At 41.2% G+C, this 13795-nt stretch overlaps 1 protein-coding gene across 2 annotated transcripts in view; it reads right to left on the reverse strand.

Moving 5' to 3' along the window:
* Positions 1–960: 960 nt before the first annotated feature.
* Positions 961–13795, reverse strand: part of SEC22A (SEC22 homolog A, vesicle trafficking protein) — a 189790-nt gene continuing 176955 nt past the window's right edge. For both annotated transcript variants that reach the window (XM_053698069.1, XM_053698068.1), the window contains one exon: positions 961–1418. In XM_053698069.1, coding sequence (XP_053554044.1) covers positions 1218–1418 — 201 coding nt within the window. In that variant the 3' untranslated portion in view covers positions 961–1217. The remainder of the gene's footprint in view (positions 1419–13795) is intronic.

The raw sequence follows: 13795 nt of genomic DNA on the forward strand, positions 1-13795 counted from the left end.
AACATATATATATATATATATATATATATATATATATAAATGCTGCTAATACATACTGCACATATATAAATGCTGCTGATACATACTGCACATATATATATATATATATATATATATATATATATATATATATATATATATATATATATAAACGCTGCTAATACATACTGCACATATATAAATGCTACTGATACATACTGCACATATATAAACACTGCTGATACATACTGCACATATATAAACACTGCTGATACATACTGCACAGATATAAATGCTGCTGATACATACTGCACATATATAAACACTGCTGATACATACTGCACATATAAAAACACTGCTGATACATACTGCACATATATAAACACTGCTGATACATACTGCACATATATAAATGCTGCTAATACATACTGAACATATATAAACACTGCTGATACATACTGCACATATATAAACACTACTGATACATACTGCACATATATAAACACTGCTGATACATACTGCACAAATATAACAGCTGCTGATACATACTGCACATATATAAATGCTGCTGATACATACTGCACATATATAAACACTGCTGATACATACTGCACATATATAACAGCTGCTGATACATACTGCACATATATAAACGCTGCTGATACATACTGCACATATATAAACACTGCTGATACATACTGCACATATATAACAGCTGCTGATACATACTGCACTGCACATATATAAACTCTACTGATACATACTGCACATACATACAAAGCTGCTGATACATACTGCGCATACATAAAAAGCTGCCGATACATAATACACATACAGAAAAAAGTTAACTTTAATAACCTTTATACATTCATCTCACAATCGTCTATGTTATTTGTGGCTTGAGATGAAACTTGAGGTAGGATTAACAAAAATGTTATAAATCAAACAACATTTATCTAGACAACATTTCCCACAAGTAGCCAGTTTATACAGCATTGTTTTATTTAGAACACCACTGCCTTACAAAGGCAATAACAAAAGAAAATCTTATACCAACAAAAACATAGTAGTAAACATCCCTGTGCCAGGTGAATTGAATACTGTTTGATCCAGTGGATAGGCAGCAGAACACTTCTTAATTTAGGTGCAAAAAAAAAAACAGGCAGCCCGTTATCAGGATAAAATAAAATGTCCTTCCCCGAGTGGAACTGTATGGAATACTCTCCTATTTGCTCCTCTTAGACGTTGTAATCTGGAGACTTGCTTTGTGGCTGCCTAAATCGTATTTGTAGTGTTATAAAAGCCCCTACTGTAACATGGAAGAAAAGCTGCCAAAGGGTGCGAAGTTCATGTAGATACATATTACATAGACAGATTAATCCAAAGGCCAAGAAAGATTTGACGTTCCTCCAGCTTGTGCTGTATGCGAATAAATAACACTGCAGAAAGAAAACAGCATTTTAGTGGTATTGTCTGAAAATATATTACAAGGCATAACACAAAGCATTTTAAAAAGGCACAGTCTACTTCAAAAAGATTATTGTTTAAAAAGATAGATAATCCCTTTATTACCCATTCCCCAGTTTTGCATAACCAACAATGTTATTAATACATTTTTACCTCTGTGATTACCTTGTATCTAAGCTTCTGCAGACTGCCCCCTTATCACAGTTCTTTTGATAGACTTGTCAGTGCTGACTCATAAATAATTCCACAGGAGTGAGCACAATGATATCTATATGAAAAACTTGAACTAGCGCAGTCTAGCTGTGAAAAACTGTAAAAATGCACTGAAACAAGAGGCGACCTTCAAGGGCTTAGAAATTAGCATATGAGCCTACCTAGGTTTATCTTTTAACACAGAATACCAAAAGAACAAAGCAAATTTAATGATAAAAGTTAATTGGAAAGTTGTTTAAAATTGCATGCCCTATCTGAATCAAGTTTAATTTTAACTAGACTGTCCCTTTTAAGTGGCTTTCTAGCTGATGCATTTAATATAAAAAATGAGACAAGGCAAAGATGTCCTCTTTCCCCAGTTCTTTTCACTTTAGCAACTAGGGCACTCACTGCTAGCATAAGCAAGAACAAATATCTGATGAAAGGGACTGATGTTGACTAACCAACTTGTAAAGTTTAACTTTCTGCAAATAAAATGATTTTAATGACTTCCTTAACTGTGCTTTTGTTTCCTGTATTGTTAGATGAATTATAAACTTCTTAGTGAATATATTAATAAATCAGAATGTCTCTTAATCTCTTTGCAGAATTTACAAAATACTGTCATTAAATATAGATCAAAAATACTTCAGAAAAATGTAACAACTTAATATTTCTATCAACATTATTTTTTATATATTATATACTGCTATCAAGCAAGCTATTACCCGGCACTCATGGATAGGACATATATGTTTGATAAATATAAATGTCTTACTATGTATCTTGCATGTACTTAAAAACATAATTTATGCTTACCTGATAAATTTATTTCTCTTGTGGTGTATCCAGTCCACGGATCATCCATTATTTGTGGGATATTCTCCTTCCCAACAGGAAGTTGCAAGAGGACACCCACAGCAGAGCTGTCTATATAGCTCCTCCCCTAACTGCCATATCCAGTCATTCGACCGAAAACAAACAGAGAAAGGAGAAACCATAGGGTGCAGTGGTGACTGTAGTTTAAAATTTAAAAAATACCTGCCTTAAAATGACAGGGCGGGCCGTGGACTGGATACACCACAAGAGAAATAAATTTATCAGGTAAGCATAAATTATGTGGTCTCTTGTAAGGTGTATCCAGTCCACGGATCATCCATTACTTGTGGGATACCAATACCAAAGCTAAAGTACACGGATGAAGGGAGGGACAAGGCAGGTACTTAAACGGAAGGTACCACTGCCTGTAAAACCTTTCTCCCAAAAATAGCCTCCGAAGAAGCAAAAGTATCAAATTTGTAGAATTTTGAAAAAGTATGAAGCAAAGACCAAGTCGCTGCCTTGCAAATCTGTTCAACAGAAGCCTCATTTTTAAAGGCCCATGTGGAAGCCACAGCTCTAGTAGAATGAGCTGTAATCCTTTCTGGAGGCTGCTGGCCAGCAGTCTCATAGGCTAAGCGGATTATGCTTTTTAGCCAAAAAGAAAGAGAAGTTGCCGAAGCCTTTTGACCTCTCCTCTGTCCAGAGTAGACAACAAACAGAAGCAGATGTTTGACGAAAATCTTTAGTAGCTTGTAAGTAAAACTTTAAAGCACGAACCACGTCCAGATTGTGTAATAGACTTCCTTCTTTGAAGAAGGATTAGGAAACAAAGAGGGAACAACAATCTCTTGATTGATATTCTTATTAGATATCACCTTAGGTAAAAACCCAGGTTTGGTATGCAGAACTACCTTATCTGCATGGAAGATCAGATAAGGAGAATCACATTGTAAGGCAGATAACTCGGAAACTCTACGAGCCGAGGAAATAGCTACCAAAAAAAGAACTTTCCAAGATAAAAGTTTGACATCTATGGAATAAGGAGGTTCAAACAGAACACCCTGAAGAACTTTAAGAATCAAATTTAAACTCCATGGTGGAGCAACAGGTTTAAACACAGGCTTGATTCTAACTAAAGCCTGACAAAATGCCTGAATGTCTGGGACATCCGCCAGACGTTTGTGCAAAAGAATAGATAGTGCAGAAATCTGTCCCTTTAAGGAACTAGCTGACAATCCTTTCTCCAATCCTTCTTGGAGAAAAGATAATATCCTGGGAATCCTGACCTTACTCCATGAGTAGCCCTTGGATTCACACCAATAAAGATATTTACGACATATCTTATGATAGATTTTCCTGGTGACAGGCTTTCGTGCCTGAATTAAGGTATCAATGACGGACTCGGAGAAACCACGCTTTGATAAAATCAAGCGTTCAATCTCCAGGCAGTCAGCCTCAGAGAAATTAGATTTGGATGGTTGAAAGGACCTTGAAGTAGAAGGTCCTGTCTCAGCGGCAGAGTCCATGGTGGAAAGGATGACATGTCCACCAGATCTGCATACCAAGTCCTGAGTGGCCACGCAGGCGCTATCAAGATCACCGATGCTCTCTCCTGCTTGATTTTGGCAATCAGACAAGGGAGCAGAGAAAACGGTGGAAACACATAAGCCAGGTTGAAGGACCAAGGCGCTGCTAGAGCATCTATCAGCGTTGCCTTGGGGTCCCTGGACCTGGATCCGTAACAAGGAAGCTTGGCGTTCTGGCGAGACGCCATGAGATCCAGTTCTGGTCTGCCCCAACGATGAATCAATTGTGCAAACACCTCCAGATGGAGTTCCCACTCGCCCGGATGAAAAGTCTGTCGACTTAGAAAATCCGCCTCCCAGTTCTCTACACCTGGGATATGGATAGCTGATAGGTGGCAAGAGTGAATCTCTGCCCAGCGAATTATCTTTGAGACATCTAACATCGCTAGGGAACTCCTTGTTCCCCCTTGATGGTTGATGTAAGCCACAGTCGCGATGTTGTCCGACTGAAATCTGATGAACCTCATTGTCGCTAGATGAGGCCAAGCCTGAAGAGCATTGAATATCGCTCTTAGTTCCAGAATGTTTATTGGAAGGAGTGACTCCTCCTGAGTCCACGATCCCTGAGCCTTCAGGGAGTTCCAGACTGCACCCCAACCTAGAAGGCTGGCATCTGTCGTTACAATTGTCCAATCTGGCCTGCGAAAGGTCATACCTTTGGACAGATGGACCCGAGATAGCCACCAGAGAAGAGAATCCCTGGTCTCTTGATCCAGATTTAGTAGAGGGGACAAATCTGTGTAATCCCCATTCCACTGACTGAGCATGCAGAGTTGCAGCGGTCTGAGATGTAGGTGTGCAAACGGCACTATGTCCATTGCCGCTACCATTAAGCCGATTACTTCAATGCACTGAGCCACCGAAGGGCGAGGAATGGAATAAAGAACACGGCAGGAATTTAGAAGTTTTGATAACCTGGACTCCGTCAGGTAAATTTTCATTTCTACAGAATCTATCAGAGTCCCTAGGAAGGAAACTCTTGTAAGGGGGGATAGAGAACTCTTTTCCTCGTTCACCTTCCACCCATGCAACCTCAGAAATGCCAACACTATGTCCGTATGAGACTTGGCAATTTGGAAGTTTGACGCCTGAATCAGGATGTCGTCTAAATAAAGGGCCATTGCTATGCCCCGCGGCCTTAGGACCGCCAGAAGCGACCCCAGAACCTTCGTAAAAATTCTTGGGGCTGTAGCTAACCCAAAGGGAAGAGCTACAAACTGGTAATGCCTGTCTAGGAAGGCAAACCTGAGAAACCGATGATGATCTTTGTGTATCGGAATGTGAAGATAAGCATCCTTTAAATCCACTGTAGTCATGTATTGACCCTCCTGGATCATAGGTAGGATGGTACGAATAGTCTCCATCTTGAATGATGGAACTCTGAGGAATTTGTTTAAGATCTTTAGATCCAAAATTGGTCTGAAGGTTCCCTCTTTTTTGGGAACTACAAACAGATTTGAGTAAAATCCCTGTCCCTGTTCCTCCTTTGGAACTGGATGGATCACTCCCATAACTAGGAGGTCTTGTTCACAGTGTAAGAATGCCTCACTCTTTATCTGGTTTGCAGATAATTGTGAAAGGTGAAATCTCCCTTTTGGGGGGGAAGCCTTGAAATCCAGAAGATATCCCTGGGATATAATTTCCAACGCCCAGGGATCCTGGACATCTCTTGCCCACGCCTGGGCGAAGAGCGAAAGTCTGCCCCCTACTAGATCCGTTACCGGATAGGGGGCCGTTCCTTCATGCTGTCTTAGAGGCAGCAGCAGGCTTTTTGGCCTGCTTACCCTTGTTCCAGGTCTGGTTAGGTCTCCAGACCGTCTTGGACTGAGCAAAAGTTCCCTCTTGTTTTGCATTAGAGGAAGTTGATGCCGCACTTGCCTTGAAGTTTCGAAAGGCACGAAAATTAGACTGTTTGGCCCTTGATTTGGACCTATCCTGAGGAAGGGCATGACAGGAGCAATGCATGCAAGGGGCTGTAGAATAAAACCTTGTTGAATAAACATTTTCTTAAGGTAACCCTCTAACTTTTTATCCATTGGATCTAAGAAAGCACAACTGTCCTCGACAGGGATAGTAGTACGCTTTGCTAGAGTAGAAACTGCTCCATCCACCTTAGGAACTGTCTGCCATAAGTCCCGTGTGGTGGCGTCTATTGGAAACATTTTTCAAAAAATAGGAGGGGGAGAGAACGGCACACCTGGTCTATCCCATTTCTTAGTAATAATTTCTGTAAACCTTTTAGGTATTGGAAAAACATCAGTACACACCGGCACTGCATAGTATTTATCCAGTCTACAAAATTTCTCTGGCACTGCAATTGTATCACAGTCATTAAGAGCAACTAAAACCTCCCTGAGTAACACGCGGAGGTGTTCAAGCTTAAATTTAAATGTAGAAATATCAGAATCAGGTTGCATCATCTTCCCTGAGTCAGAAACATCACCCACAGAAAGAAGCTCTCCTTCTTCAGCTTCTGCATATTGTGAAGCAGTATCAGACATAGCTCTTAAAGCGTCAGTATGCTCTGTATTTCGTCTAACTCCAGAGCTATCTCGCTTTCCTCTAAATTCAGGTAGTCTGGCTAATACCGCTGACAGTGTATTATCCATGACTGCCGCCATGTCTTGTAAAGTAAACGCTATGGGCGCCCTAGATGTACTTGGCGCCATTTGAGCGTGAGTCCCTTGAGCGGGAGTCAAAGGATCTGACACGTGGGGAGAGTTAGTCGGCATAACTTCCCCCTCGTCAGATTCCTCTGGTGATAAATTTTTTAAAGACAGAATATGATCTTTATTGCTTAAAGTGAAATCAGTACATTTGGTACACATTCTAAGAGGGGGCTCCACAATGGCTTTTAAACATAATGAACAAGGAGTTTCCTCTATATCAGACATGTTTGTACAGACTAGAAATGAGACTAGCAAGCTTGGAAAACACTTTAAATCAAGTTAACAAGCAAATATAATAAACGGTACTGTGCCTTTAGGAGAAACAAATTTTGTCAGAATTTGAAAAACAGTGAAAAAAGGCAGTAAATCAAACGAAATTTTTACAGTGTGTATAATAGGCTAACAGAGCATTGCACCCACTTGCAAATGGATGATTAACCCCTTAGTTCAAAACCCGGATCAAAAAAACGATATAGACGTTTTTTTAACAGTCACACCAAACTGCCACAGCCTTGCTGTGGGCCTACCTTCCCCAACAAACGATTTTGGAAAGCCTAAGAGTCCTTTATTGATGTCCTATAGCATTCATGGGACTCCTGGAGGAAGCTGGATGTCTCAGTCTGTAAAAGTTACTGCGCAAAAAAGCGCTAAATTAGGCCCCTCCCACTCATAGTAACACAGTGGAAAGCCTCAGGAAACTGTTTCTAGGCAAATTTAAGCCAGCCATGTGGAAAAATCTAGGCCCCAATAAAGTTTTATCACCAAAGTATATATAAAAACGTTTAAACATGCCAGCAAACGTTTTATATTGTAAATATAAAAGAGTATTACCTCAGAAAGTAAGCATGATACCAGTCGCTATTAAATCACTGTATTCAGGCTTACCTTACATAATTTTGGCATCAGCAGCATTTTCTAGCATTCACATCTTCTAGAAAAATCTTAACTGCACATACCTCATAGCAGGATAACCTGCACGCCATTCCCCCGCTGAAGTTATCTCTCTCTTCAGTCATGTGTGAGAACAGCAATGGATCTTAGTTACAACCTGCTAAGATCATAGAAATCACAGGCAGATTCTTCTATTTTTCTGCCTGGAACAAAATAGTACAACTCCGGTACCATTTAAAAATAATAAACTTTTGATTGAAGTAAAATAACAGCTACATTTCACCACTTCTCTCTTACTACCTCCATGTTTGTTGAGAGTTGCAAGAGAATGACTGGATATGGCAGTTAGGGGAGGAGCTATATAGACAGCTCTGCTGTGGGTGTCCTCTTGCAACTTCCTGTTGGGAAGGAGAATATCCCACAAGTAATGGATGATCCGTGGACTGGATACACCTTACAAGAGAAATACTCACTCACTAGGAATTACCTTGATATACTACAATATTTGATACACAACATTTGGAAGGTTCTGTATACTGGGATATCTAAAACGACTGAGTACTTATCTAGGGATAACAATTTACCAACAGAAATACCACTTTATTAAAAAAAAAAAAAAAAAAAACTGAAAATTGGAACAAACAAACAATAAACAAGACATTAGTTAAACTCTTTACATTTGTTTTAGTAAGTCTAGCTAGCGTCAGCATTTTGCAATGCTCATCCTAACAAAACAAAAAAAAAAAAGATTTCTCAAGGTCACAGACACCCTCAGCATTAGAGGTACTTACTCTATTATGCATAACCCCAGGAGAAATTGAAATCTTGTTTTGTAAGACAGCCAAATCCTCTCTATCTGTTAACAGTTTTGAAATGTTTATTAACGTTTTTATCCAGTGGTATTTGACCCCTAAAGGACTAAAACTGATCTACCTCATAACTTCTGAGGAATATTGGACATGATGTAGTGAATAAAGCTTTCTCATTCACATATGGTGGATGTGTCCAAGACTTAACTTTTTTGGGCTCAGATGCTGAAAGCTCTTAAAAAGATAATAGATTCTGATATCACGTTGAATGCATATAAAAAAAAATCTCTCTGTAAACTGATTAAAAAAACAATTTATGCTTACCTGATAAATTTATTTATCTTGTGGTGTATCCAGTCCACGGATCATCCATTACTTGTGGGATATTCTCCTTCCCAACAGGAAGTTGCAAGAGGACACCCACAGCAGAGCTGTCTATATAGCTCCTCCCCTAACTGCCATATCCAGTCATTCGACCGAAAACAAACAGAGAAAGGAGAAACCATAGGGTGCAGTGGTGACTGTAGTTTAAAATTTAAAAAATACCTGCCTTAAAATGACAGGGCGGGCCGTGGACTGGATACACCACAAGAGAAATAAATTTATCAGGTAAGCATAAATTATGTTGTCTCTTGTAAGGTGTATCCAGTCCACGGATCATCCATTACTTGTGGGATACCAATACCAAAGCTAAAGTACACGGATGAAGGGAGGGACAAGGCAGGTACTTAAACGGAAGGTACCACTGCCTGTAAAACCTTTCTCCCAAAAATAGCCTCCGAAGAAGCAAAAGTATCAAATTTATAGTATTTTGAAAAGGTATGAAGCGAAGACCAAGTCGCCGCCTTGCAAATCTGTTCAACAGAAGCCTCATTTTTAAAGGCCCATGTGGAAGCCACAGCTCTAGTAGAATGAGCTGTAATCCTTTCAGGAGGCTGCTGTCCAGCAGTCTCATAAGCTAAGCGTATTATACTCCTTAGCCAAAAAGAAAGAGAAGTTGCCGAAGCCTTTTGGCCTCTCCTCTGTCCAGAGTAGACAACAAACAAAGCAGATGTTTGACGAAAATCTTTAGTAGCTTGTAAATAAAACTTTAAAGCACGAACCACGTCAAGATTGTGTAATAGACGTTCCTTCTTTGAAGAAGGATTAGGACACAATGATGGAACAAAAATCTCCTGATTGATATTCTTATTAGATACCACCTTAGGTAAAAACCCAGGTTTGGTACGCAGAACTACCTTATCTGCATGGAAGATCAGATAAGGAGAATCACATTGTAAGGCAGATAACTCAGAAACTCTACGAGCCGAGGAAATAGCTACCAAAAAAAGAACTTTCCAAGATAAAAGTTTGATGTCTATGGAATGAAGAGGTTCAAACGGAACCCCCTGAAGAACTTTAAGAACCAAATTTAAGCTCCAAGGTGGAGCAACAGGTTTAAACACAGGCTTGATTCTAACTAAAGCCTGACAAAATGCCTGAACGTCTGGAATATCCGCCAGACGCTTGTGCAAAAGAATAGACAGAGCAGAAATCTGTCCTTTTAAGGAACTAGCTGACAATCCTTTCTCCAATCCTTCTTGGATTCACCCCAATAAAGATATTTACGCCATATCTTATGATAGATTTTCCTGGTGACAGGCTTTCGAGCCTGAATTAAGGTGTCAATGACTGACTCGGAGAAACCACGCTTTGATAAAATCAAGCGTTCAATCTCCAGGCAGTCAGCCTCAGAGAAATTAGATTTGGATGGTTGAAAGGACCTTGAAGTAGAAGGTCCTGTCTCAGCGGCAGAGTCCATGGTGGAAAGGATGACATGTCCACCAGATCTGCATACCAAGTCCTGCGTGGCCACGCAGGCGCTATCAAGATCACCGATGCTCTCTCCTGCTTGATTTTGGCAATCAGACGAGGGAGCAGAGGAAACGGTGGAAACACATAAGCAGGTTGAAGGACCAAGGTGCTGCTAGAGCATCTATCAGCGTTGCCTTGGGGACCCTGGACCTGGATCCGTAACAAGGAAGCTTGGCGTTCTGGCGAGACTACATGAGATCCAGTTCTGGTTTGCCCCAACGATGAATCAATTGTGCAAACACCTCCGGATGAAGTTCCCACTCCCCCGGATGAAAAGTCTGTCGACTTAGAAAATCCGCCTCCCAGTTCTCTACACCTGGTATATGGATAGCTGATAGGTGGCAAGAGTGAATCTCTGCCCAGCGAATTATCTTTAAGACTTCTAACATCGCTAGGGAACTCCTTGTTCCCCCTTGATGGTTGATGTAAGCCACAGTCGTGATGTTGTCCGACTGAAATCTTATGAACCTCATTGTCGCTAGCTGAGGCCAAGCCTGAAGAGCATTGAATATCGCTCTTAGTTCCAGAATGTTTATCGGAAGGAGTGTCTCCTCCTGAGTCCACGATCCCTGAGCCTTCAGGGAGTTCCAGACTGCCCCCCAGCCTAGAAGGCTGGCATCTGTCATTACAATTGTCCAATCTGGCCTGCGAAAGGTCATACCTTTGGACAGATGTACCCGAGATAGCCACCAGAGAAGAGAATCCCTGGTCTCTTGATCCAGATTTAGTAGAGGGGACAAATCTGTGTAATCCCCATTCCACTGACTGAGCATGCAGAGTTGCAGTGGTCTGAGATGTAGGCGGGCAAACGGCACTATGTCCATTGCCGCTACCATTAAGCCGATTACTTCCATACACTGAGCCACCGAAGGGCGAGGAGTGGAATAAAGAACACGGCAGGAATTTAGAAGTTTTGATAACCTGGTCTCTGTCAGGTAAATCCTCATTTCTACAGAATCTATTAGAGTTCCCAGAAAGGATACTCTTGTGAGAGGGGATAGAGAACTCTTTTCTTCGTTCACCTTCCACCCATGCGACCTCAGAAATGCCAGAACTATGTCCGTATGAGACTTGGCAATTTGGAAATTTGACGCCTGTATCAGAATGTCATCTAAATAAGGGGCCACTGCTATGCCCCGCGGCCTTAGGACCGCCAGAAGTGACCCCAGAACCTTCGTAAAGATTCTTGGGGCTATAGCTAACCAAAATGGAAGAGCTACAAATTGGTAATGCCTGTCTAGGAAGGCAAACCTGAGAAACCGATGATGATCTTTGTGTATCGGAATGTGAAGATACGCATCCTTTAAATCCACTGTAGTCATGTATTGACCCTCATGGATCATAGGCAGGATGGTACGAATAGTCTCCATCTTGAATGATGGGACCCTGAGAAATTTGTTTAAGATCTTGAGATCTAAGATTGGTCTGAAGGTTCCCTCTTTTTTGGGAACCACAAACAGATTTGAATAGAATCCTTGTCCCTGTTCCTCCTTTGGAACTGGGTGGATCACTACCATAACTAGGAGGTCTTGAACACAGTGTAAAAATGCCTCTCTCTTTATCTGGTTTGTAGATAATTGTGAAAGGTGAAATCTCCCTTTTGGAGGAGAAGCTTTGAAGTCCAGAAGATATCCCTGGGATACAATTTCCAACGCCCAGGGATCCTGGACATATCTTGCCCAAGCCTGGGCGAAGAGCGAAAGTCTGCCCCCTACTAGATCCGTTACCGGATGGGGGCTGATACTTCATGCTGTCTTAGGGGCAGCAGCAGGCTTTTTGGCCTGCTTCCCTTTGTTCCAGGTCTGGTTAGGTCTCCAGACCAACTTGGACTGGGCAAAAGTTCCCTCTTGTTTTGCATTAGAGGAAGTTGATGCCGCACTCGCCTTGAAGTTTCGAAAGGCACGAAAATTAGACTGTTTGGACCTATCCCTAGCCCTTGATTTGGACCTATCCTGAGGAAGGGCATGACCTTTTCCTCCAGTAATATGAGAAATCATCTCCTTCAAACCAGGCCCGAATAGGGTTTGCGCCTTGAAGGGAATGTTAAGCAGCTTAGACTTTGAAGTAATGTCAGCTGACCATGATTTAAGCCATAGCGCCCTGCGCGCTTGAATAGCAAAACCAGAATTTTTAGCCGTTAGTTTAGTCAAATGAACAATGGCATCAGAAACAAAAGAATTGGCTAGCTTAAGTGCTCTAAGCTTGTCAAGTATGTCATCCAATGGGGTCTCTACCTGTAAAGCCTCTTCCAGAGACTCAAACCAGAAAGCCGCAGCAGCAGTGACTGGGGCAATGCATGCAAGGGGCTGTAGAATAAAACCTTGTTGAATAAACATTTTCTTAAGGTAACCCTCTAACTTTTTATCCATTGGATCTGAGAGAGCACAACTGTCCTTGACAGGGATAGTAGTACGCTTAGCTAGGGTAGAAACTGCTCCCTCCACCTTAGGGACTGTCTGCCATAAGTCCCGTGTTGGTGGCATCTATTGGAAACATTTTCTTAAAAATAGGAGGGGGAGAGAACGGCACACCTGGTCTATCCCATTCCTTAGTAATAATTTCTGTAAACCTTTTAGGTATTGGAAAAACATCAGTGCACACCGGCACTGCATAGTATTTGTCCAATCTACACAATTTTTCTGGCACTGCAATTGTATCACAGTCATTCAGAGCAGCTTAAACCTCCCTGAGCAACACGCGGAGGTGTTCAAGCTTAAATTTAAATGTAGACATATCAGAATCAGGTTGAATCTTTTTCCCTGAGTCAGAAACATCACCCACAGAAAGAAGCTCTCCTTCCTCAGCTTCTGTATATTGTGAGGGTGTATCAGACATAGCTCTTAAAGCGTCAGTATGCTCTGTATTTCTTCTAACTCCAGAGCTGTCTCGCTTTCCTCTAAACCCAGGTAGTCTGGATAATACCGCTGACAGTGTATTATCCATGACCGCCGCCATGTCTTGTAAAGTAAACGCTATGGGCGCACTAGATGTACTTGGCGCCATTAGAGCGTGAGTCAAAGGGTCTGACACGTGGGGCGAGTTAGTCGGCATAACTTCCCCCTCGTCAGATTCCTCTGGTGATAAATTTTTTAAAGACAGAATATGATCTTTATTTTTTAAAGTGAAATCAGTACATTTGGTACACATTCTAAGAGGGGGTTCCACCATGGCTTCTAAATATAATGAAAAAGGAGTTTCCTCTATGTCAGACATGTTTAAACAGACTAGCAATGAGACCAGCAAGCTTGGAAAACACTTTAAATCAAGTTAACAAGCAAAAAATAAAAACGGTACTGTGCAGTAAATCAAACGAAATTTTTACAGTGTGTATAATAAGCTAACAGAGCATTGCACCCACTTGCAAATGGATGATTAACCCCTTAGTTCAAAAAACGATTAAAAAAAACGATAGACATTTTTTAACAGCACACCAAACTGCTACAGCCTTGCTGTGGGCCTACCTTCCCCAACAAACGATTTTGGAAAGCCTAAGAGCCCTTGAAAGAGGTCCTATAGCATTCAGGGG

This window comes from Bombina bombina, chromosome 1 (assembly GCF_027579735.1).
Source record: "Bombina bombina isolate aBomBom1 chromosome 1, aBomBom1.pri, whole genome shotgun sequence".
Lineage (NCBI taxonomy): Eukaryota > Metazoa > Chordata > Amphibia > Anura > Bombinatoridae > Bombina > Bombina bombina.